The sequence below is a fragment of the Drosophila simulans genome, chromosome 2R (genome assembly GCF_016746395.2).
Source record: "Drosophila simulans strain w501 chromosome 2R, Prin_Dsim_3.1, whole genome shotgun sequence".
In the NCBI taxonomy this organism is placed as follows: domain Eukaryota; kingdom Metazoa; phylum Arthropoda; class Insecta; order Diptera; family Drosophilidae; genus Drosophila; species Drosophila simulans.
The window spans coordinates 15,488,266-15,513,967 of record NC_052521.2 but is presented as its reverse complement, the minus strand read 5'-3'; the positions used below and the strand labels follow the sequence as shown (position 1 = coordinate 15,513,967).

General features: G+C 48.0%; 3 protein-coding genes across 4 annotated transcripts; 2 read left to right on the top strand and 1 right to left on the bottom strand.

Annotated features, from left to right (window-relative positions):
- The first annotated feature begins 2,952 nt into the window (after positions 1–2,952).
- Positions 2,953–14,728, top strand: LOC6735083 (mucin-19). 2 transcript variants are annotated; one of them, XM_039292103.2, is made up of 10 exons: positions 2,953–3,088; positions 4,217–4,478; positions 4,811–7,313; positions 7,813–7,930; positions 8,022–9,192; positions 9,266–10,265; positions 10,332–10,545; positions 10,610–10,878; positions 10,992–12,250; positions 12,319–14,728. In XM_039292103.2, exons 1-10 carry the CDS (start codon positions 3,038–3,040, stop codon positions 12,390–12,392), a joined length of 6,921 nt encoding a protein of 2,306 aa, XP_039148037.1. In that variant the 5' UTR covers positions 2,953–3,037; the 3' UTR covers positions 12,393–14,728. The 2 variants fall into 2 exon arrangements, with proteins under 2 accessions (XP_039148037.1, XP_039148039.1); XM_039292105.2 differs by lacking the exon at positions 2,953–3,088 and adding an exon at positions 3,843–4,059.
- On the bottom strand, positions 14,346–15,108 carry LOC6739468 (gamma-secretase subunit pen-2). The gene is made up of 3 exons (XM_002076332.3): positions 14,799–15,108; positions 14,623–14,727; positions 14,346–14,548 (listed from the first exon to the last, which is right to left on the bottom strand). The coding sequence occupies exons 1-3, from the start codon at positions 14,857–14,859 to the stop codon at positions 14,409–14,411; spliced, it is 306 nt and encodes a 101-aa protein (XP_002076368.1). The 5' UTR covers positions 14,860–15,108; the 3' UTR covers positions 14,346–14,408.
- A 177-nt stretch (positions 15,109–15,285) lies between these two features.
- Positions 15,286–16,894, top strand: LOC6735081 (otefin). The gene has a single exon (XM_002082022.4). The coding sequence runs from the start codon at positions 15,426–15,428 to the stop codon at positions 16,698–16,700; it is 1,275 nt and encodes a 424-aa protein (XP_002082058.1). The 5' UTR covers positions 15,286–15,425; the 3' UTR covers positions 16,701–16,894.
- Positions 16,895–25,702: the final 8,808 nt, after the last annotated feature.

Below are 25,702 nucleotides of genomic sequence, written 5' to 3'. Positions count from 1 at the left end.
AAATAGTTTCTAAGTGCTTGAAAATTTCACAGAAAATCTTTTATCTGTGTTTGCAAGAGTTGATATGTTTCCCTTTGTGATGTGCATCACTATTCTTGTGACCACAACTGTATCTGCGTGTGTGTCTGTTGTCGGAGTCTTGGACTCCGCTCGTTGGCTGCTGTGGTTACGATCCATTCTGGATCGAAAACGCTAATAAAAGCGCACTGGCAACTCCCCGGAGGCGTTCATTTAGCAACCGCAGAGGATCAATCTTGCACAACAACCATCTTGTGAAACAAAAAACGATACAAAAAACATAAAAAAAAAAAGAAGAAAAATCCAAGTAGATGACGATGCGATGATGGCAATGAAGCCAAGCGATTCCGAACGATCTGAACGGCGGCCAATGTTTTCGACGTTGTTACCGTAAATCTTCAGCCGCACAGCTCCATGTTCTTCATTGGTTTCCTCGGCTTCTTCATCATCTTGGGGATTTCGAGTTCTCCTGCTGATTTTCCGTCTGCCAGCGATGACGTGCTCTGGCTACATTTCATGAAAACTAGCTCTTGGACAACCAAGTCCAACAACTTTAACTAACAATAAAGTACGAAAAATTCTACTCTGCTCATTAGTTACTTATCTTAATCTGTTACTAAGAATCTTTCTACGCATAGATTAAAATAGAACATATTATAAATATGTTTTGTAATTAGTTGTAGTATATTTTTTTTTATGAAACTAGCTATTTCCTCATATCTAGTTGCTGTTTTGGTTGGATTTGCTTGGTTACTGCCCGATGTTTAGTACGTGCGGACAGGGATTTTGGCCATGACAAGAAGACGCTGTCAGTTACCTCTCTGCCATTCTAGTATCTTTTCCCCCGCTACTCATCGGAGAAGTGGGGAGCAGTATTGTGGCATTATGGTATCGGAGCTTGGTCGCAAACCCAATTTAAAACACGACTTGAACGCTGACCGGCGCTGTCTTTGTGCCTTTGGCCAGCCAGCCAGGCAGTCAGCCAGTCAGCCAGTCAGCCAGTTTCTACCTGGGCTCGCCAAGTTACCTGGTTACCTTTTTTCCCTGCCCTCCGCAAAAACCGGGAACCTCGCTCGCAATCGGTGGAATGTCGATCGCATGGATGGAGCGAAGTGGCGGGGGCTATTAGTAATTTATTGATTTGTCTAAATTATGGTGTGTTTCAATCTTCGTGTTTGTTGGCGGCGTCTGTGAAAAGCATCGACAATGGATGTTTCTTCCATTTTTTCTTTTTGTTGTGTGTGTATTATTTTTTCTCTTTCACTTTTTTTTCGTTCGGTGGGCTTAACCCCTTGTTGGCACGTTAATGCCACATGCCACAACTCGCAGTTGCCACCCACATGGCGCGGAGTGTGTGGAGTGCGTAATAGCGGATTATACGGTGTCCGAGTGAAGGGGGCTCAGTGGCGAATAAAAGATGATTGCCATGGGAACTGAAATGGGCTCTTGTCTGGGCTTAAAAACTCGCATTTGGATGAGATTAAATGCGGTAGTAAAAATACGCAATGTGTGGGCAGCTTTTATTGTCGGGCAGCGAGCGCAGTCAACAACTCAATTAATTAAGTTTCAGTATTCACTATTCACTATTCAGTATTCAGTATGAAAATGCGAACATAGCTCGGTTGACACCAAAAATAAAAACAAAATCCATCGTCGGCCCACACAGAAAAAGCGTGTTTTGCTGTCTGTGCCACTTAATTATCATAAAATGTTAAGCACATGCAAATTTAATTGTTGTTGCTGCTTTAAAGTCGAACGAAGCGGAGAAAAAATTGAATGAATCAACAGAGATTCATGCAAACCAATCAATCAAATTAATTGACAAAGTGGGCACAAAAACTGTCGACTAAGAGCCAAAAAAAAAAAAGAAAAAACAGTATCATAGTAAAGGTGATTTCCCTATTCATTCAATTCGTAGTGCTTACATATGGTTAATAAACTAAAACACACTGTTTAATATAACCCCTTTATAGTGTTAGAAAACTGTGTATAGCCTCTTTTGTGTATTTTTCTCAGTTATAGACACCATTAGCTTATAAAGCTTAGTAAAACATAAAGCTAAGCCTAATAGTCGACAACTGTGCTTGACATTTGTTCTGGCATTAATGTTCATTTGCATGGAAATAAATAAAAGTGCTAAGTAGTGAGCTGAAAACTATGACGTCAACGTTTTCGTTTGGTGTTGCGGCATAGACGTGTAGAAACCCTCGTAGAATTCCCAGAGTCGTAGCCCCACTGACGTTATCTAATCGCGAATCGGAACGGCAACAGCTACTGTGCTCGCGCAGCACATGTTTAAATCATATACCCCATATTGGGTGGCACTTGAGATCGGTGGGAGTAGTCGGGAGTGATACTCGTATACCAGAAAGGCCGCCGGTTTCGTTATCAGTATCAGTATCAGTAAATTGTGCAAAAGTGCCTTAATTACCAGGTCGTTAAGGGTTCCGTGTACCCCCTTCGCAGCCATTACCTTCTATAGATGTATATGTATCATGATCCCAGACCAGTCAGTCAGTCCTCCCATGTAAATCACAGTCACCCATGGTTTATAGTTAACCTCAAACACATTTGATTGGCGATCGCCGCCGATAAGCGGCAATTGAATTGAGCACTTGAAAGAGCGACAAGGCACCTAATCTCGTCGAGCACTTGGATCGAGTGGGGCAGTACTTTTCATTATAGCGTTTAACCCCATATCAGCCAGATTGCATTGCAATAACTAATCGTTCGCTCTGCTCTATCTTGCAGTTTTGAAAATGAACCATTTGGCCCGAGGGCCGAGGCCCTGTGTCTCCCTGCGTCGTTGCCTGGATAAGAAGTCAACAGTTCGTCACACAAGGCAGCGCCCGAGCTCATCGCCACCCACCACCAGCAGTGTCATCCGCATCCGCGCCAGCTATCGCAGCACCAGCCCAAGCCATCCGATCAGCTCATCCGCCGGCTGCACGTTCCTAGGCACTACTGGTAGTACTTTGGGCCGCCCGCGCAGTGCGGCCGCCCGATCGTTTGCGTCTGCATGGAGTCAATGAGACGTAACGAGGCGAACACTAGCCACCACCCGAATAAGGTAAGCAAATTGTGGCACCTTAATCGGAAAAGTATCCACACAGCATTTCAGAAGCATTTAAATCATATTTGGTATTGATTTCTTATCAGTAACTTTATTTAAACTGTAAATTTGTAAGGTAAACTTTTCAAATACCTAAATTTATACACATCTTATGTATATATGTGCATATGTCTGTCTGTATATAAGCAAAGACGTCAGGCAAAGTACTTTATTTTACTTTGTATACCATATACTTTTTTATTGAGAGTAATAACTTACTAGTGGGAAGTACTTATAGCTCATATAGGATCTTTAATAGTTGGTGACACTATTTACCTTCCTCCACTGTATTTAGTGGGCGATAAGAGCGTAATTATTTTATTGTCATCATTTTGGCCCACTCGAGTTGCGTTTTTTTTTCGGGCTAGTTTCTCAAGTAGCCACTACACTTTTGCAGTGTGCGATAAGCGAAAGGGGCGATAACGAACTGACCGGCGAACTACACGCTTTACTCTTTTGTTTGTTGGTTTATTGGGTCAGTCCAGGAAACTGATTTATTAGTTCAAAGGGTTGAAATCAAAAACACAACAACAACCGAGATCAACGGGCACTTTTAGTTGTCAGTTGCCACTCGTGTTTTCCAACACTGAAAGCGTTTTGTTTTGTTTGCCTTCGTCTCTCCGCCGCTTCTCTTCCGCTCTCATATCTGTCTCGCTCTCCCTCTCTTCGTCCGTTTTCGGTGGTTGCTCTCCGGCTCTTTCCTCTTCTTCTTCACTTTTTTTTTTTTGGTTTTACGTTCAGTCTCATCCGCCAAACGAAAAAGGACGCCGCGGAGAAGGCTCGCGCAAAATAATCGAGAGGAATACGACGTTGCTTATTTATTTATTGTTTTTGTTTTTTGTTTTTCTTGTAAATTAAAGCGTTAAAAATACGCAAACTCAAAGCTATCAACTAATTATGGTTATGGAATGGAAAAGAAGTTGGCAAAGGTAAAGAGCGAAAGCGGCGAAAGAAATTAAAATTTTTGTTTGAGTTTTCTTCACATCATGCCCTACTCCTCACACTTACGCACACACACCCATGCATATGTATGTGTATGTAAGCTACAACTTATTTTGTTGGATTTCTTTTTTTGTGCATTCGCAGGTGGCCCTGAATAGCAGCAACGTAGCAACGGAAAGCAATATTAAGAATAATAAATTGTTAGCTAATTTAAGTGCGGCAGGAGCAGCTACAGCTACAACGGCAACAACAGGAACAGCAACAACAACGACGGCGACAACAGCGAATCAAGCGCTGAATTTCAATAACAAAACGAAGGCAACAGCAAACGCGGCCGCAACATCGGCGAATAATCGGCACAATAACAACAACAATTCCAGTGCGATCAAGAAGCACACAAATACGAGTAAGTAACTGCAAATCTCTCGCTGCCTCTCGCTTTTTTTTTTATCAACAGTGGCGTGGAGCGCATTGTTTTCAGGGGTTACAAATTAAATTAAATTACAGGAAATCACGCACTCATAAGTTTATAGAAAATGATACCCGCCTTTCGATTAATCTGAATTCTTAATTCATGAAAATCATTAAAAATAATAATAATTTAACAAGTATATTTAAACTTAAAAAAAAAAGTAGCAACTCATACCCCGAAAATAAATCACCCTTTTGTACGCCACTGACCTCTGTGCGGGCACTAATGTGACAACTCCATTCTAATCCATCTCTCCTTTTTCGCAGAACAACTAGCTGGCAAGAGCCCCGCGTGCAACTCCTCCTCCTCGTCGCTCTCCTCGTCGAGCAGCTCCAACTCGAGCGAGTCGAAGGACACGAACTTTGAGTACGAGGACGAGTGGAACATTGGCGGCATACCAGAGCTGCTGGACGACTTGGACGCGGATATTGAGAAGTCCGCGCATTCTTCGGGTGGTGGCAACCAGGCTACCGCGCTAAATGCCAAGCAGGCAAACAGCTCCTCCACATCCTCCTCATCATCCTCCAAGGGCGGCGCTTCATCCTCGTCATCTTCAGCAGCAGCGGCGGGATCCTCATCGTCGCATAAATCGCACAAAACCACATTGCACAGCAATTTGTCGGCCACATCGCCAACCACAATTAAGTTCACACGCCAGCCGGTGCCCATTGGCGGAGCTAACTCCTCCTCATCTTCGTCAGCAGCTGCAGCGCCCAGTGGTGGCAGTGCGAACGTGGTGGCCAAGGGATCATCTTCTTCCTCGTCCTCCACATCTTCCTCATCTTCGGGGAAGCATCATCACCATCACCACCATCACTCAAACTCGAGCAGCAGTGGGAGCAGTTCCAAGGGCTACAAGTCCGCTTTGGTGGCTCAACTGAACAGTCCGAGTCCACTGAACAGTAACTCCAAGTCCCTGAGTGGATCGGGGAGTGGAAGCGGGAACACAAACGGAGCAGCGGGAGCTGGAGCCGGCAGCACATTGTCATCTTCGACATTTGCCGGTTTCTCCAAGGGCGGCAGCTTAGTGTCTTCGTCGGCAGGAGCAGCAGCGGCTTTAGCGGCTGGCAGTGGACAACAGGGCTCCAAATTCTCCGCTGGCGGCATGTCCTCGCAAACGGGCAGCGGCAGCGGCGGCAACAACACTAGCAACAGCAACAACAGCAGCAGCGGAAGCGGAGGCAGCGGCTCGGGTAGCAGCACAGGGAACACCGCCAGCGGTAGCGGGAACAACAACAGCACAAGTGCCGGTGGGCCGCCGAGTTCGCAAGGCGGCAACAGCGGAAACGGTAGCGGTAGCAGCTCCAGCTCCTCCAGTGGCAAATCGAGCGCAAAGATGTCCATAGACCACCAAGCGACGCTCGACAAAGGACTCAAAATGAAGATCAAGCGCACCAAGCCGGGCACCAAAAGCTCGGAGGCCAAACACGAGATTGTGAAGGCCACCGATCAACAACAGAACGGAGCCCTGGGCGCCGGATCCAATAACTCGGCTAACGAGGATGGGAGTTCCGGTTCCAGTTCCACCAACGCGTCTTCCCTGGGGAGCACCAATTCATCGAGCAGCGCAAGCAGCGGCAGCTCCTCCAGCAGCGGCAGTTCTTCGAGCAGCAGCAAGAAACACCTAAACAATGCCAGTAGCGGTAGTGGCTCCTCCTCTTCCGGAGGAGGGAGCCAAAACAATGCCAGTGGCCATGCCAGCGGAGGGGGATCCTCCGGTAGCAGTCAGTCTACGCCGCAGGGCACCAAACGCGGAAGTTCGGGTCATCGGCGTGAGAAGACCAAGGACAAGAACGCACATTCCAATCGCATGTCCGTGGACAAGTCAGCAGCTGCTGCCTCGGCGGCTGGCGAGAAGGATACTCCTGAGAAGTGTTCTGGTACGGGAGCTGGTGGATCTCCCTGCTCCTGCAACGGAGATGTGGGAGCTCCTTGCTCCCATCATGCCTGCATTCGCCGTGCCGCACACATGTCCAACTCCGCAGGCAATGCGAATTCGAGTGCCGGCACTGGGCAATCCGGTGGTTCATCCTCCATGTCAGCAGTGCCACCGGGTGTGTTCACACCTTCAGCGGGCTCTCCTTCCGCCGGTTCACCATCGACCGTGGTGCCTGCCGCTGCCTCACTTCTGGCGGCGACCGGAGCTGCCTCCTCCTCCGCCTCTCAAATGGCCAGCAGTAGTGCCGGCGGCGTTGGTGGTTCGGGAGGAGGTGCCAATGCACCAGGACCGCCGGGAAAAGAGTCTGCCGGCAGCATCAAAATCTCCTCGCACATTGCCGCCCAACTGGCAGCAGCGGCCGCTTCCAATAGTTACAGCGGGAGTGGAGCCAACACGAATCAAGGCCAGAACAGCAATGCTGGCGGCAACGGCGGTTCGGAGAGCAAAGCATCAGCGGCGGCGCAGGCCAAGTTAATGGCACCCGGCATGATCTCAGCCACCATGCACCACACGATCTCGGTGCCGGCGGGCACAGGAACAGGCGACGACGATACAAAATCTCCGCCTGCCAAGAGGGTCAAGCATGAGGCTGGCGCTAGCGGAGCAGGAGGCGGCAAGGAGATGGTGGACATCTGCATTGGCACCTCGGTGGGCACCATCACCGAACCGGACTGCCTGGGTCCCTGCGAACCTGGCACATCCGTAACCCTCGAAGGGATTGTGTGGCACGAGACCGAAGGCGGCGTTCTCGTGGTCAACGTCACGTGGCGGGGCAAGACCTACGTGGGCACTCTGCTAGACTGCACCCGACACGATTGGGCTCCTCCAAGGTGAGTTGGTGTGGCTGGGAATTGGGTTGAGGCTTATGGTGACTTGCTTTTCAAACTGTTTCCAAAATTATTGTAGAGACTAGATAAATGAATAAAGATGCCTTTCAATATTATGTTGCAAGTTGATTTATTTTTATTTTGATTTATCTCTTCTTTCTACCCATTGTTTTGGGGATCAGTTTGAAATATAGTTTATGGCCTATATACGCGAAACATAATTATCAAATCTTAGTGGCGTTTAAGTAAATTTGTCAGCACCTTATCTACTTGCCTTATATTTGCACCAAGCTGTTAAGTCATTTGTAAATTAAGTCTAAATCTGATGCAACAGCAATCATTTGCCGTTCGTTTACTGATACGATTATTTATTAAGTACTTAATGTGCCACTCAAGATTTCCACATATGTACATATGTAGTTTGTTTTGATTGAAGATATGCGATATCTGTGGGGATTGCAAACATCATTACTGATTACTCATTCATTTTCGTGTCTTTCAGATTCTGTGATTCACCAACTGAAGAATTAGATTCTCGAACTCCAAAGGGACGCGGCAAGCGCGGACGCAGTGCAGGTCTCACTCCTGACCTGAGCAACTTCACCGAGACCAGAAGTTCGGTAAGTAAAACATACAGGATTGAGTTGTCTTCTTTTGAAAGACGAAATGAATACGATGGTTAATGATATATCTCTCTTCAAATCGTTTTAGATTTACTTCTCACACGCCCAGGTGCACTCTAAGCTGCGTAATGGTGCCACAAAGGGACGCGGTGCGACACGCAGTGCATCCGGTAATGCGGCAGCGAACAGCAACAGCAGTTCATCGGGCAACGGAGGCGGGGCCACGCCCAGCACATCGCCGACAGCATTTTTACCGCCTCGGCCTGAGAAGCGCAAGTCGAAGGATGAGGCGCCTTCGCCGCTTAACGGCGACGCCTCGGATGGAGCATCTGGTGGCGGTATTGGTGGGGCCGGTGGAGTGAACATGGTGAACGCCAGTGGCATACCCATATCGGCCAGCGGCGGTGGCCTGGCCACGCAGCCGCAGAGCCTGCTCAACCCGGTCACTGGTCTCAATGTGCAGATCAGCACCAAGAAATGTAAGACTGCTTCGCCCTGCGCGATCTCCCCAGTGCTGCTTGAGTGTCCCGAGCAGGACTGCAGCAAGAAGTACAAGCACGCAAATGGGCTGCGTTATCACCAGTCGCATGCCCATGGAGCGGGCGGTGGCGCAAGCTCCATGGATGAGGACTCCATGCAGGCGCCCGAGGATCCGGCCACGCCGCCCTCGCCAGGAGTCGCAAGTGGAACGGGATCGGGAGCATCTGTGGCATCATCGGCAGTACCAGCGACAGCACCATCAGCGGGTCAGGGAACTGTCGCCGTGTCCCCAAACACGCCCCTCGCCAATTCAAGCAACCCCGTCACCAATGGCAATGTTGCCCCATCGGCACCAGCTACTGGATCGGTATCTATCGCCGCTCCCAGCACCACTCCCTCTGTGGTAGAGACGCAAGCGCCGCTTACTGGTCCTCCACCAGCCACGCCACCAGCTCCAACTCCCATCTGCGCAGTTGCAACACCTGGAGCAGAGCAATCTGCATCATCAGTATTGCCTCTGGGAAATCTTCCACTAACGGCAGGTCCAAATAGCGCGACACAACAGCAACAGCCTCCTACACAGCAGCAACAACCACAGTTGCTCGTCCCAGGAGGCAGTGCGGCAAGCCTTCAACAGCAGCAGCAACCAGTGGCCGGAGGCAGCATCACTGCTGGAATCTCCGGACAGGCTCTGTCACAGCATCAACAACAGCTAATGGGTGGATTGCCTGCCATGCTGTCAGACCAGCAGCAGCAGGCCTTGTTGCAGCAGGGAGCACGTAAGTATTCGATTTTTCTACCTCTAACATTTTTTTCTACCTCGTACTAAATTCGTATCTATTTCCGTTTTAGTTAAAGCAGGAGTTCTGCGTTTTGGCCCGCCAGATGGAAATCCACTACAGCAGCAGCCTGGCCAAGCATCGGTTAATCCACAGACACAACAGTCTCCTCCAAGGCCTCCAAGTCATGTCCAGGATCAACAGACGCCATCGGCGTACGCCCAGCAGGCAGGTTTGAAGACATCGCCTGGATTTGGCTCCGTTGGCGTGGGTGCCGCTAGCAGCAAACAAAAGAAGAACCGCAAGTCACCTGGACCCAGTGACTTTGAGGGCCGTGTATCGCGCGAGGATGTACAGAGTCCGGCCTACAGTGATATCTCCGATGACTCCACGCCAGTTGCCGAACAGGAAATGCTGGACAAGTCAGTCGGCCAGGCGGTGACGGCGAAGCACATCGAATTGATGGGCAAGAAGCCGACCGAAGTGGGCGTTGGTGTTCCGCCAGCCCCCGCACCCAACATGTATGTGCCGGGAATGTATCAGTTCTATCCGGCGCAGCAGCAGTCAGCACCTCCACCACAGCAGCAGCAACAACAGCCGCAATACATGGTGCAGGCAGAGCCAGGCAAACCACCAGGACTGCCACCTGCTTTGACACAAGCTCAGCAGCAGCAACAATTGCAGCCGGGTGCTCCTCCGCCTACCTCACAGCCCCCGAGTCATTTGCTGGGTCCACCTGGTCAGCAGTCGGTGGCTGCCCACCTGGCAGACTACAGTGGCAAGAACAAGGATCCACCATTGGATCTGATGACCAAACCGCAGCCACAGCCGGGTCAGCCGCCTTCGCAGCAACAGCAGCCAGGCCAACTGTCGGGGCAGGAAAACAATGGCAAGGATGTTGGACCGCCCACCTCTCAGCCAGGATCTCAGCCGCCGCCGGTCAACCTAAGTGCAGTGGCTGGGCCGCCGCCAGGAAGCCTGCCACCCGGTTTGGGTGGTCTCTCGGCTTTGGGAGCAGCCGGTCTAGGTGGTCCTGGACCGGGCAAAGGCATGCCCCACTTCTATCCCTTCAAGTAAGTTGTTGATCAATCGCTAAGGTCAGTCGCCATTGCATAACTAACATATCGTTTACCTCTTAGCTTTATTCCGCCTGCGTATCCATACAATGTGGACCCCAACTTTGGGTCAGTTTCTATTGTTGCTTCAGAGGAGGCCGCCAAGCTCAGTGGACATCCGGGTCTGCCACCCAGCTCACAAGCGCAGCAGTTGTCCGGCATAAGTATCAAGGAGGAGCGTCTCAAGGAGAGCCCCAGTCCGCACGACCAGCCGAAGCACATGCCACCTCAGCAGCAGGTGAGTCCTTATTAACGTTATCACATTTTGGCAACACTAATGCCAATCTACTAATCATCCGCAGATGATAGCCAACAAGCTGATCAAGCAGGAGCCGATGACAAAGCAGGAGATCAAGCAGGAGCCCAACTCAAATCCGGGTCAGCAGCATCCGCCTCAGCAACAGCAGCCAGCGCCTCAGCCGCAGCAACAACAGCCGCCACCCCCGCAGCCACAACAGCCGCATGCCCTGCATCCCAAGGATCTACAGGCACTGGGCGCCTATCCCGCCATCTACCAGCGCCATTCCATGAGCCTGGCCGTGCAGCAGGCTCGCGACGAGGAGCTGAGACGGTAAGTGAAGTCTGAGCATCATAAACATGTCTTTGAGAAATACAAATTATTTATTTTAAAATTGTTTCTAATTTTTGGAAGTTGTAACTAACTTGTGTATCTTTTCACATCAGGTATTACATGTTCACTGGACGACAGAATCAGGCTGCCGTAGCTGCTGCCGCGGCAGCTCAAAACGCTGCCAGTGGAGGTCTTCCACCTCATCCCGGCATGATGCACAAGGATGAGCCCGGCATGGGATCGGTGCAACAACAGCAGCAGCAACAACAGCAGCAGATGCAAATTGCACAGCAGCAGCAGGCCATTCAGCATCAGCATCATCAGCACCTGCAGCAGCAGCACCAGGCCCAGCAACAGCAGCAGCAGCAACAACACCAGCAGCAGCAGCAACAGCAGCAACAACAGCAACAGCAGCAGCAGCAACAACAGCAAAAGTTAAAGCAGTCACAGGCGGCTAGTGCGGCGGCAAATAATAAGGCCACCAACCTGACGAAGGATTCTCCCAAACAAAAGGGCGGCGATGACGATCAACCGCTGAAGGTGAAGCAGGAGGGCCAAAAGCCGACCATGGAGACCCAAGGTCCGCCACCACCACCAACGTCGCAGTATTTCCTTCACCCCTCATACATTTCGCCGACGCCCTTTGGGTTCGATCCCAATCATCCGATGTATCGCAACGTGTTGATGTCAGCCGCCGGTCCGTATAATACGGCACCGTACCACCTGCCCATCCCTCGCCCGTACCATGCCCCAGAAGATCTCTCGCGAAACACCGGCACCAAGGCATTGGATGCACTGCATCACGCGGCCAGTCAGTACTACACCACCCACAAGATCCATGAGCTCAGCGAACGGGCCCTCAAGTCGCCCACCAGCGGCAGCGGCCCCGTCAAGGTGAGCGTCAGCAGTCCCAGCATCGGGCCGCCTCAACCAGGCGGACCCACGAGCAGCGGTCCCGGATCCGGACCAGTTTCCGGTGTCCTCGGCCCCGGCAGCGGTTCCAACCAGCAGCCCGGCTCGGCACCTGGGTCTGCGGGCGGTGTGCCGCTGAACCTACAGCCACCACCCGGAGGAATGGGCCCGGCACCCGGCAGCAAGCCGGATCTGTCAGGCCCGAAAGGACATGGCGGAGTGACGCCCGGCTCGTCATTAGACGGCCACAAGCAGTCGATGCCCGGAGGTCCGCCACCGAACGGGCCATCGGGCAATGGAGCCGTTGGCGGTGTGGGAGGCGCTGCCGGCAATGGCGCAGCGGGAGGCGGCGGTGCAGGTGCCGCCGACTCACGCAGCCCACCACCGCAGCGTCATGTGCACACCCACCACCACACGCACGTCGGCCTCGGCTATCCCATGTACCCGGCGCCGTATGGAGGTGAGTCCCAACTGTGCAATTCAGTTCGGAAAGTTGAATGCTAATTATTTGAATGTTTACTCCCATAGCGGCTGTTTTGGCTAGCCAGCAGGCGGCTGCTGTAGCTGTGATAAACCCGTTTCCGCCGGGTCCGTCGAAATGAGATCCACTGAACGGTAACAACGAGAAGAAGGCGTATAACGTAAAGAACAACTAGTGTGGAGCGGAAAGTCATGGTGCCCGCCCCATAGTGCATTTGCTATTTTCTGAGATCCCCAGACAGACAGATGGAATGGGAGAAGGATAAGGCTTTGTTCCCCGTTGGATTCCAACTTCTTCCCGTCGAAACCTGTCGCAGTCTTGGCTGCCTCTACGAATCCTTTCGATCCTGATGCATCGGCGGCCGAGGAACCGAGAGGAACACAGAATCGACTATTTATATGCATAAGTATTTTTTGATGTTTCGTTCGATGTGGTTAACTATAACTAGCCTAAGGTATCACTACTATTACCACATACAACCTATACATATATAAATATATATAGCATAACTACATATAGCGACTTTTTCCTAAGTGTATTTGCATCTGCATATAGATATCTATATTTATATTTATATCATACGAGAGAGGCGTAATCCGAACATGAACAAACAACCAGCAAACAGATTACATGAAACATACAAAAAATATAAGGAAAAAAACGAATCAAACTCGATACTGTAGTGTGTTGATTTCTTTGTAAAAAATAAAAACTAAACGAACGAGAAATGAAATTAAGAAGAGAGCGAAATGTATGGATATTGTTTAACTAAATGATTAAATTATGCAAGTAGAACGTACAAGATTAGCATTTAGCGTGTGTATTAATTATCCTTATCTGTGTTGCGGATGGAGCTGCGCGGGATTTGCATCTAAAAGACAAATTGGGCGCGCCGCCCATTCAATTCTTATAAATATAAATATATATTATGTGTATCTAAATCTATATCTGTGTGTGTACTACTCGTATCCGTAGTTTCTACGTTATAAGTTCTCCGTGAATGACTACGATGAATTTTTCGGCCACCAGCCGCACATTAATTTTAATTGTTTCTAAGCATCAATTTGTACTTTAAATATTTATACGCATATGCTGCATATATGATATGATAACGATGGCGAGATATATATGTAATTAAAGGATTATCTATGTGAATGTGGGTGTGTAGTAGTTCACTAGCCGCTTCATAGACTCTACACGCGTGATTTATGGCACTTAATGTTCTGTAGCCTAAGCCCCCCCATAAAAAAAAAAACTCCCATCTGCCCCTCAAAACTCCCGCTTCCTATCCCAAATACACATTGATTCTTTAGAATTTATAAATAAAACAAGTATTGAATGTAAATATACCTTAAAGCGAGTCTTTTGTATTGTAAATTAGTTCCACTGATTGATTTGGTGGCCCTGCTTAGTGCTTTGCCACCAAGTTCGTGTTATAAACATTAATGCATAATATTGTAATGTACTATATTTGTTGGCAGCATTTGCTGTGAACCGCAAACGAAATGCAAGCGATTTACCGAATAATAGCAATTTGAATTATGTCTTCATGTGTAGATCGGCGAGTGTTTTCCTTACACTCATTTAGTCGCTAGGTTTTTTGACATTCTTAATGCAATTTGTAATCAAATCATAGGAGGCATTCGACTCACGGATACAAACACACAACATAACAAAACAATTAAATGGGATTTAACAAATTACCATTATGGCTTATGCAACGGTACAAGCAGAGTTTTATACAAATTATGTATTTTAGAGATGGATAATGGGACGATTAAGCGCATTGAATTGAATTCGAAACAATGAAATTGTATCTAAGCAAAGAATGTAATCCACAAAATGGCTAACTAAAGCTAAATCAAGCATTCAAATATGGACGAATATGAACAAAACACATAACTAGCGGCTAAGAAATTTCAACAAAATATAGTACACATATTTAAAGTATACAGAAAATTATAAAAAACAAAAACAGCTTTAGATGTGAATAAAAAATATGTAATTAAATCAAAACGGCGCTTTTGTTTGGGTCATATAGGGGAATTTCTGATGGATTAATAATAAACGTTAATTTTGTTTAGGAATGAAGTCTTTTTTAATATCATTAGTTGCTAACGAATTAATCTAGTTATGTTTATGCACTGCCTAGGGGTATGATGAAGCTCATATAGTCCGCTGTGGCGCCCCAAGCTGTGCGATTTGTCTGGAATATTATTATCCAGGCAGTCAGTACTATCAGCCAGAAAAGAGTTCCCACCGCGGAGTATATAACATCTGGAGGAAGGTAGGAAAGAAATTGTGGAATATTAGACTGTATGGCATGTGCATGTATTCATATATTGACTTACATCTCTTTATTTGGCTCTGCTCCGAATATGGTGGCTTATGGAAGGCCTCCGTGAAAAACCAGCAAACGTTAATGGCCCACACAAAGGGCAGAAATGCAAAGCCAGCTAGGTGTTTGAGTCAAATAGAAAGTAACTTGGTTAAAATCCAATCATTACTCACTGGTAGTAACTCTTACCAAAGAAGTATTTGCGACACAGCTCCAGTTTTCGCGGATTTGGTGCTTTTGAGATGTCCATGATTAATCCTCTCCAGATATGTGGGTGGTTGCTTCTTTGTTTTCGAATCTGTTTCCGGCCCAGGAAAGCTTATTCCTACTTATATGTAAATTGTAAGCAAATAATACTCAATATGTATTTTTATAACACTGTCGGCACTTAATAGTTTATATTTTCACTTCAATTTTTGCTTTTGTTGATTTGTGTTTTAGTTTTTAGTCCATTGGTGCGCAATCGATATCGATAAGTTATTGAAACAGGGGTGAGCTAAACAGTGACATTGGATCACTGTTTCATTTGCTAATATCTAACGCATATAACGGTATATTAATATTGCATAGATGTTTTATTACGCCTGCACGACTTTGCGATTGGTGCGATGTTTAGTATATCATTGCTTGTGTTCTCTTTGCTTAAAACGCCAATCAAACTGTTACAAGTCAAACCCACTTCAGTGTTGTATACCGCCTAAAACAGAACCATCGATAGGTAACACTGTTGTCATCACTATTTTAGCACACACCGCGTAAAAGCGACGCCGATTTCAATTTTCAACGAATTACGAAAAGTGTGCGAAAAATCATACAATGGCCGACGTGGACGATTTTGATTCGCTTTCCAATGCAGAGTTGCGCGCCAAGATGCTGGCCCAGGGGCTGCCCAACATCCCCGTGACGGACAGCAGCCGAAAGGTTCTAGTAAAGCGCCTGCGCGCCTCCATTGGTGGCCAGGCGTCGCCGGCCGCCAGTCCCAAGAAGACCACCAGGCGGGAGACCCTGGCACCCGCAACTACGGCTCCATCTGCTCCGGCGGCATCCTCAACGCCGGTGGACAAGCTGGATGGCAACAAGGTGGCACCCGCCACAAAGGCTCGTCGCACAATTACCGCTGCAGAGGCAAAGGAACCAGTGCGTCGACTCCCCGAGGAAGCTGTTCGCCGACGCCCCGAGGAAGGCCAACGCATATGGCCCGAGGAGCCTATTGCCGGCAGGAAGCCAACAACTGCTGCTGCTGCTCAACCCATACAGACCCGGCGCACTTCCACCTCCTCTGGGTCTGAAAGGAAAGTAGTGGAGTCCTTGAGGAAGCCAGAAACCATTGTCGAGGAACCGGCTTCCTTGAAGCGCGCTGATCGAGAGGAGAAATACCTTAAGGTCAACTCCCTGATTGTCCTAGAGTCGGATGAAGAAGAGGACGAGCAGCTAGTCCAAGCTGCAGATCTCGTAGAGCAGGAGCACGCGGCCAGGCAGAAGACCACGAAGCTCGCAAGCAGCGGGACCACTACGTACGAGTACAAAAGCAAGGTTGTGGAGCCTCCACGCCGACAGGTCTATGAAGCGACAGCAGCTCCTGTTCTGCCGCCATCTGTGCCATCTGCCAGAGCGCAAGCCACCAGTTCCACCAGGCCCTATGACTATGCGAGCAACCCAGCACCCGGTCGCTATAGCAGTTTTGTGCGTACTGCAGCCCAAGGCTATGTGACTGCCGAGGCTCCGCCGGTGGCCTCCTACTCATCCAACTACAATCGTACCTATGCTAACGAGCTAAGCGACGACAACGATTCCAAGGAAGATCAGTACGAAAGCACTTTTGCCAGGAATCTAGCTCGTTTGCGAGCCGAACGGATTGGAGATCGCATCAGCCCGTATTCCAGACGCACTCTGGCCAGTGGAAACGCGGGTAGCGGTTCTCTCGGCTATGAACCGCGTGCCAGGCGCTCCTTGCGCCCGAATGATAACAGCGTATCCGAGGCCTTTAATCGTTGGTGTAACAGCCTGGAGCAGAAGTATCACATCAAGTCGAAGCTGTTCATTGTACTCGTCGTCCTTTTGTTAATCGGTGTCTATTGCATATTCTACTGACCGGCGCATCATTGTTCTTATTTCGAATTTGTAACCTAGTTTGTATACCATGTTGGATATGTTTTGTAAACAAGCCCGCCGCTGCGGTCTTTGTATGAATCTTGTTTAGATGTAACTTGAGCTTGACTAGCATTAAAGCTGCGTGTTATCCGTGTTCAAATAAAGCCCACTTGCAGGGAATCGCCACAGTTGAACACTTGCTCAAATGTTTTTTCTTCAAACGGCTTTCGATGCACTGCACTCCACTTGTGGCAGGTGTTTGCCCAGATTGGATCAAGAAACAGCAGCAACTACGATCGGCTAATGATGGAAAAGTATCTGGAATGCGTGTACAACACTTGTCGGCATGACTCTGACCAAATGTAGGCGCAATGGCAACCAGGTGCCCCAACTAGATTGTTCCTGCTGCGCTCTGATCTGCGATCCCTACAATGCCTTGCAATCAGAATTAATAAGAATTTTACAAGTCGGCTCGGCGGTCGGTGTGCGTTATTTTAAAATCCTTGCCCGAGTTGGGCTGTTTAATTTTATTAACTGGAAATCGCACTTGCGCGTATTTCTTTATTTTCTTAAGGAAATTTCGCGCCATATTTAGCGGTAACAAGCGCGACCGGATCCGGGTCTGCCTTGCATGCCAGCAATAAGTTATGAAAATTGCAACATCAGTGGCTCGGGGGAAATGCCAGTTGTGCTGGGGATGTTGCTGCCACGGCCGCCACGACCGCCAGTCGCCGCCGATGATGAATTCCACAAATGCATGGAACAGCCAGGCGGCAGATTCCTTGAAAAACAAAGCCATGGCCCATACAATATATCGTGTGGCTAATAAATACGCCGCGCATTGCTAGTTGCTCTTAATGAAATTAACTTCCAGGAATTACCTACATGGCAGCAACGATGCAGACGACAACCACGATCACTTTGACGACTGCCCCGAAGTGCAACAAAGCAACTGCAACAGGCGCAGCAACAGCCGCAGCAATTCGAAAAGGCAACAATGGCTGCTTAGGCAAATGCAACAAGCCATCGGCCATGGAAATTAAATGGAAGCCTGCAAAAAGTTTCACGCACTCGACACGTTAATAGAGTCGTAGCACCCAGAGCAACATCAGGTCCACCAGCTGCAGCAGCAGCCGCAACAGCACCAGCACTAACACCAGAACCCCGCAGCAACATCAGCGACCAAGAGCAACACCCGCGTCCAGCAGCTTCCCATCTTCGGTTGCCGCTCAAGTGTGACATTCATGGAATATGATTTTATGGCCAAAACCGAAACTTTTGTCTGCATCACGTTCGCGGCTGGAGGGAAAACAAGGAGTGGGCTAGTAAAACAGCCGGATGGTGGACTATGGAGGTGGCGGAGGTGACTCGACTGCCTGGCTGCTGGGCCAATGACTTCCTCGTTGTGAGCCAATTAAAGACGCTGGTCGTTGTGGTCGCTGCTGAAATCATTTGTAATGCAACGTTTGGAATAATTCACGCGCAAATTGCTTGCGACTCGCGAAAAATATTGCAACATTCCACTGCAAATTTTACGATTATGCGTTTGCACCACAACACAAACTGCTGCTGCTGCTGGTTGCTAGTTGCTGTTGCTGTTGCTGCTGCTAGTTGCTGTTGCTGCTGCTAGTTGCTGTTGCTGTTGCTAGTTGCTAGTTGCTGTTGCAGCAACACATTCGCTCGTAGGCGCTCACATCACATCAAATCAAATGTAAGCGGTGCCGGGCATTCAACGCTGTCAGTTGCCAGTGCTCCAGATAGATAAATCAGTCGGCTAATTGTTCCAACCTGACCGGTCTCCAAACTCAGCGCCTGGGAGCGTGAACTCTGCTCGTAAGGATGTGGGTACATTTCCCAGATGGGTTCTGAATTTCTGGAATTTGAATTCCTAATCGAATCATGTTTGCCACTACACATAATTAATCGTAAGGGATGACATTTTTATGCAAAGACCCAGAGATCAAAGTTGAACATCGGAACATCGCATATGTGGGGAGATTGGACATTTTAATTCCATAAATAATGACAGTATGTCTCTAAACAGACAGTCAGTGTCTGCCCACTCTATAAGGCCGAAAGAAATCATTTATTTATTTATTTTTCAAACACGGTATGTGGGATATTACCGGGCATATTGGTTTTGGGATATTAATGATTTCTAGATGGGAAACGTAAGTATGAAGTATACATTTTAAAACTGAAATTGGTTAAATTCTGTATGGTTTACTCATACATAAAACAAATGTAAAAAGGCATTCATTCCCTTTATTTTTTAAGTTGTCTGAAAAAATCCATATCCAATTGTTAGGTATCAAGTGGCTCGAGTTGTTTAAAACTAAAGTTCTGACTGCCTCCATGTCCGATCATCTCTGTGGCGGCGGCAGTGTCTTTTGGGCTGACTACTCGTTGTCAAGTTGTGGACCACAGCGACCAATCAGTGTCAGCTGGAAGTGGCTTTTTAGTGGCCCAAAGTGATGAGCTAATCAACCTGACCTGACCAGTCCAGTCCCACAGTTGCGGCCAGATCGGTGTGGTGTGCCTATTTTAATAACATTATTTATGTATCTTGTATTTCGGTTTATTTTCGTGTGTTTTGTGTATTGTTGTGTTTGATTTAACAGGAATTGGAATTGGAATTAGAAATAGAAATGAAGCGAAACAAAGCGGGCAACGAGCTGGGTTTTCCTCCATTTTGTTTGTTTTTTAAGGTGTCAATCGCATTAGACGGAAATCAGTTTTGTTTTTTATTGTACAAATTTATCGCATTTGGAGGCTCATTTGGATTTGGTTACCATTTTCAGTGCCAAAGACTGTGCTGTCTCCCTGCTGGTCGGTTTTTTATGGAAAATTAAACATTTTTAACTGGCGAAGAGGTAATTTGTGGTATATGCGATATCTGGTGAGTTGGCGGAGGTGTGTGTGTGTGTGGTCTCCGTGAGTCGAGCAGGCATCAAATAAATTATAAACCCATTTAAATTAAACTGAATAGCTGGCTGGCCGCGTTCGTTGTCTGAGTCTTTTGTTTGGATTTTTTTTTTTTTCTCTTAATTTTGCCTCTTTTCGGTCGGAGCCGCAGGAGCTACTGGCCCCCAGCTGCAAAGTCAGAACTGGTTGCCCATAACAATAAAATCAGCAACACTCGCGACATTCCCCTCAGCCAAATATGGAATTTATAATTAATTTTTATGTCCATGGGATGCAATTAGGACGGGGAGCAGGAATAGAGCTGTAGGAGCAGCAGGCAAAGGGGAAGGGGGCAGCTGGCAAGATGCAAATGAAATCAAGTCATGCCTATAATCGGATTTGTTGCTCCTCGTATATTAACTTGTCACAGTTTCTATGTGTTGAACATAAACACAATTTGTGCTTAATCCACCCAAGACCGGGACCGTGGACCCAGACCCATTTTCCTGCAACTCCGCGGCTCTCTGTCCGTATTAATTATGACATTTTGTTGCTGTTTTGTCACATGTGCCATCGTCGATGAGGCTAGCTCACATTTCGCTGACCACAAGCTGATGATTGAATGGGGGGACACACCGCCTCTTTACCACCCTTTTCGACTGCAATCAATCATCATCTTTCCGCTCAAAAGTTCTGCGGTTGTGCGCTCCATGTGCAATTGCCCAGTGAGCACCATTTAGTTTTGCCCCAACAAGCCCCACACTACACACTACCGTCATATCGCGATGTTGCGACAGGCACCCACAAAAAAAAAAAAAAATTGGGGGCCAGCTGCGTTTTAGCCGGGGCGCTTTTTCGGTTTCGGGTGGGGCTGCGCCCCATGCCGCACGATCCCGATTCGGCGCAAATTAGGCGCGAAAATATGCAGCAAAGTGAGACAAACAAGCCGAGAGCTGCTAAAAGCCTCGCAAAGCCGCAAAACTAAATGGGGTAAAAAAAAGAGACTTGCCGCTGGTCAGTTAATGGTGTTAAAATTTGGTACAGCGATTGCATCTATGGCTATACAAATTGCCACAGCGACAGCACTCGAGCAACATGGCAGTAGCCGCAGCAGCAACAAGAGTCGCAGCAACATGAGCAACAGCAACACTGCGGCTGAGGCAACAACAACTGCCGAGTCGTTTTGTCAACACGGAGCATGCTTAGCCGCGTTTTCCCAGGGGACACTTAACGCGGCTGCTTAACGTCTAAATCTGTCGTCAAGGCGCGCTCAAAAGGCTAAAATGTGTTTGCCGAAGACGCGAGATGCCAGCGGACTGGGGGCACCATCAACGGGCACCATGCTCCGAGATTCAGCTCCATCGCTAGCAAGTGGCCGGCGACGAGTCAGCAATTTGTATGCAACTTTATGTTTGCCCACTCGCACCCAGGCTCGTACCTAACCTAACCCACGGAGGAGCTGCTCCTGCTGCCCCAAGGGTATTTACACTGAGAAAAGTCGATCAGTTGTCAAGTAATTCAATCAAACTTTGTGTATTTCAAAGCTTTCATACTTTGGTGCATTTAAACTACCTTTGCTGCTTAGCACCACTAATTTCGCGGAGTGCATAGTTTCGCGAAGGCTATTCTGGCCGTGGTCTGTGCGCTCGCCCAGCGTTTTCCTCCTGCCTTTGTTTGGCTCTTGTTGTTGGCCTGTCCCCTGGCAGCAGTGCGTTGAACGAGTTAAAGTCGGAGCAGCGGCTAAATTTATGAACCGCGGCCAAATGGAGATGGGGTGACCAGCACCACTACCTGGATGTGGTGGATGTGGACAACGATGCGTTCGCATGTAAACATTGTGCGATGGCTGGCGCGGAAGGGGCAGGAATTTATATGCAACATAATCAGCATAAATGCCGCATGCGCCATCAAAATGTTGCGACCAATGGCATGACCATCACCTCCTGGGTGGGTGCCAGTGCCAGTGCCAACTGCCGTTCTGGCTGCTCCGTGTGTCCGGCTAATTCGGGCAATTTGCAAATTGAGAAATTGCAAATAATTTACAATTTGGCCAAAGTATGTGCCAAGTGCGCCGCCATGCGAACAATGGAAATGGCCAAAGGAAATTCGAGGCGACCACAAGCGAAAGCGAAGGGCGGACAAGAAAGCTCAGTGAGTTGGTTTTGCGCTTCAGCGGTTTTCCTTTGGCGGTGCCGCACAACTTTCATCCATTTCCCACAGAGTCAGCCACCCATTTGTTAATGCCACCCACTGAATGACTCAGCACGTATCAAAGTTCCAGTAATTCGAGCAGTTGAAATTGCAGATGACAAAACGCATGGCCAATGATCAGCGCATTGCGGCTACGGGGAGAAAGGCAGCTCGAAATCTGACGACCCAAATGAGACAGCGACGAGTTAATTAAGTTTTCGCAGTGAAAACGAGAGAGTGAAGGGCCCGAAAGCTGACAGGACTGAGCTGTAATTGTGCCAACTCGTGTGACAGTTGCCCAAAACAAATTGTTGGCCATTTAATGGACCCCAAGAACAGATCCCCCCGCCTTAAAGCCCGGCAAAACGAAACCCAACCAAAGGCAAAAGCAAAACCCCAACCGAAACCGAAACGAAACGCATCGGGATGAAGACAATGCAAGGCCTCGCATGCGACTGGCTCAGCATCTCCATCTTCTGGCTTGACAAATTCCTCGAAGTTGTTACCATATAAATTTCTGCATTTTTGGCTTTGCTCTGCTTTTATTTCTCCAGCCCCATCTCGATGGCAAGTGGGCACAACAGCGGGTTGGCGAGCGGCGGAGATGACTCAGCCTGCCAGATTTTTATTGATCGTTGGGCAGGCACTGCAGAAGTTGGAAACAGGAGCGGTTTCAGTTGGTTGAGGAATATTTTAAGAAAGCATTAAAACTTAAAATATATTCAAGCATGAATCTCCAGCGAATAAGTTAATTTAAGAAAGTAGTGAAAAATGTATTTGTATTTACCCATTTCCCATTTTCAGAACAGATTTCGAGCCCATCCTGGCCACGCAAAACCGCCTGCTGCCAACTGGCTGGCGGTTTTGGGCCCGATCTGAGCCACTTTCGGCAGCTCGAGTGCAGGCAGACTCGTAATTAGGCGCATTACATGTGTTTCTGACATTTTTGGTGGCCGGGTGGATGGCGGATCCGCAGTTCAGTGGCTCCACTCTCTTATGCAAATGCGTGCTCCCTTTTGCTCGCCTTTTGTTATAAAGACAAATGGAAGTCACGCCCCGGTCTAAGCGCAAAGTAAACACTTGCCAAATGACCATAATTACGAGTGGAACTTAATTTATAACGAATGCATAACTTCGGTTGTGAATCGGTGTTGCAGCCGGAGCTTAGAATAAATTATGAATAATCCACGATAATAACCGACAATTAATTCTTAACGCTGATTTGTGCGAGTTTTATGCTTCGGCAGTGAAAAGAGCGGAAAAACAGAAAAGAACGGACAAGCCCAAAACCAGAATATCAATTTAGCGGAGCGATGGGACCAGTTGCAGTCCGACTTCTTAATGTATTCCCCATCTGGGCGAATTGCAGCGCCAACACATCGTATGTCATGGCAGGGAGGAGACGGGGCTAAGAGCGAGAATGGGGACGAGGACGAGGAGATGGCCGCCAGGAGGTGAGGCGACGAAATGAGGGACAACGACAAATCGACAAATATGCAAAAGAGGGGCGCGCCACAAAAAGGGTGGGGGGAGGTGGTGGTTCGAAGCCTTATCGCATTTATTTATGCATATGCAGTGATTTGGCCCCAAAATCACAGTCCGAAAAAAAAGATCAGCGCATAAAACAAAAGACTCAGAGCACAAACTCGTTTTGCTGGCCATCGCGAATCGCAGGATGTAGGGCCCCGAAAAGTGGCACAAAACAGGAGGGACTGGGGGGCTGGGCAAGGGGATCGGGATTGGGAGTCGGCCGATGACCATGCATCACCAATGCCGAGGCACGCTTATCAGTAACCTACACTTAAAGTTAATGCATGCCCGCCAGGACCAACCAGCAGAGATGCCGATGCAGTGGTTGCCGCGGATTCACTGAAAGAAATTTCAACATTTCTTGAAATAATTACCATAAATAAAATTTTGCCAATTACATTATTTTTCATTCACAATGGATATGTAACCTTTATTTTCTTTTCTTTGTTAAGTCTATTAACTTCATTAAGTGAACCAATTGAAATGATGGTAAATATTTGCTTGCATACTTGAGTTAGTTAGGTAAGTACTTTAAACTTATGAGTTGTGTCCTTTGGCTTAAACACTTCATAGCTCATTTCTCCCGGTGTACTTTTCGTTGTTATCAGCGCTGGGCCTGGGCTTTTAGCAAACGCCGACGCAGGCCGCTGGGCTGGATCAGGCAGCCGATGTCAAAAGGCAGGCAGAAATAAAATCGAAAATGAATGCGACTGGGCAGATAAGCCGGCGAATGACACAGAGCGACAAGTTGACAATCGAGGGAGGGGGGGTTACGTTGCAGGGATGGGTGAGAAAAATGTGTCCTCATTCGGGTCAAAAGCGAATGAAACAAGGAACCAAGTGGAGGGAATTCAAAAGCCTCCCGGCATTCGACTTCTGACCAAACTCGAATGCAAATCGATGCGGCAATAAAACTATTAAGCCATTAGTAAGCCAAACACGAGTACAATGCCAGAAAACAAACACGTGCAGCAGCAGCAGTCACCGTCGCAGCAGAAACAGCAACAGCAAGCGCAGAAGTTGCAACAGCAACAAGCAATTAATGCAAATGCGGAGAGCAGCCGGCAGCCAAATCGAGAAGGAGGCAGGCCAAGCACATCGAGATCAAGTCGGCAGACGTATCCGAATGCCTGGAGAATGTCGGTCTGCTGCAGCAGCAACAGCGGCAGCAGCATCAGAGGCTGCAACATCCAGTGCAGCAGCAACATTGTCTGCACCCAGGCAGCCTGACAATACATGGCGAGGTGCAAACTAATTGAAATCATTACACTAGTAAAAATGTTAATTCAATTAAAATGCGCGCAACAGCAACAGCTGCAGCAGCAACATCTCGCGCAGCTAGTGACCCACAAGCAGTTGCAGCCGATGCTGCTGCATCTCCCCACTAAAAGAGATATCATCGCAACATACTGCCTGGCCGGAGCTGCTCCTCCCACTCTCCAACCGCCGCCCCCTCGGGAACATCAGCAACATGTTGTTAGGTCAGCTGCGGCAGCAACAGCAACAGCGCAACTGCAGCAGCAACTGCAACAGCAGCAACACGAACATCTCTAGGCCATTGGCAGTGTGGCATGCAAATGGGAGCTGAACAGCGTGGTTCAATCGTCGTGGAGCAGGGAGCCGGAACCAGTCTATCCTTGAATACTTCTGTTTATTTGGAGGAACTGTAGCTAAGCGTACACTGATAAATAATTTGACAAGTTATAGCATTATGATACAAATTCGCCTTAATAATGGAGATATATATACACTTGGTTTCCCAACTTAAGATAGAATACTTAAATTCTTCTGTAGTGTTCCATAAATTCCATTACCCTTCGAAACAACAACAAAAAGTTTAATTCCAAAACAAGACTACATTTTTAATTTAAAACACTGTTACTCAAATAAAACTTGAGGAAATGGAACATTTATGAACTATATGGGATTACTATTGCTTATTTTGACAGTTAATAATTTATGTCGGTAATTTCATTGCTTTAGGAAGTAGTGTGCACGAAGGAAACTCCTCTTTAAGCGCGACTTTAATGCCTGATTTAAGATGGCGATTTTCCCCAGAGAACTCTTAGATCCCCATTACGTATGCAAATTTTGGCCAGGAGTTCTCTGGCGCTTCCAGCTTCGCCGCCGCGATTTGTGTGCCTTCCTTCGATGCAATGCGATTTGAGGGATTTGAGGGCGAGGGCTTTGCGGAGAGATGGCGAGAACGGCGAGTCGCATTTCCGGTTGGACAAGTAGCTCCATAACAAATGGGCAGGCTGAAAAATGTTTGCCAAGTTGTTTATACTGCCAATAAAAGGCAATAAGTTAATTTCACACACACAACACTCTGTGCTGCAAAGTGGAGTGGAGCTTTCTAACCGTTTTATGGTGGAAGT

What these genes read in the sequence shown, in the direction of transcription:
- LOC6735083 (XM_039292103.2), top strand. Translation starts at nt 3,038, where the DNA reads ATGGAGTCAATGAGACGTAACGAGGCGAACACTAGCCACCACCCGAAT. An exon ending in CCCCACTTCTATCCCTTCAA is followed by an intron (nt 10,266 to 10,331) that starts GTAAGTTGTTGA and finishes TTTACCTCTTAG; the next exon opens with CTTTATTCCGCCTGCGTATC. An exon ending in ACATGCCACCTCAGCAGCAG is followed by an intron (nt 10,546 to 10,609) that starts GTGAGTCCTTAT and finishes AATCATCCGCAG; the next exon opens with ATGATAGCCAACAAGCTGAT.
- LOC6739468 (XM_002076332.3), bottom strand. Translation starts at nt 14,859, where the DNA reads ATGGACATCTCAAAAGCACCAAATCCGCGAAAACTGGAGCTGTGTCGC. An exon ending in GTGTCGCAAATACTTCTTTG is followed by an intron (nt 14,728 to 14,798) that starts GTAAGAGTTACT and finishes TCAAACACCTAG; the next exon opens with CTGGCTTTGCATTTCTGCCC. An exon ending in GCAGAGCCAAATAAAGAGAT is followed by an intron (nt 14,549 to 14,622) that starts GTAAGTCAATAT and finishes ACCTTCCTCCAG; the next exon opens with ATGTTATATACTCCGCGGTG.
- LOC6735081 (XM_002082022.4), top strand. Translation starts at nt 15,426, where the DNA reads ATGGCCGACGTGGACGATTTTGATTCGCTTTCCAATGCAGAGTTGCGC.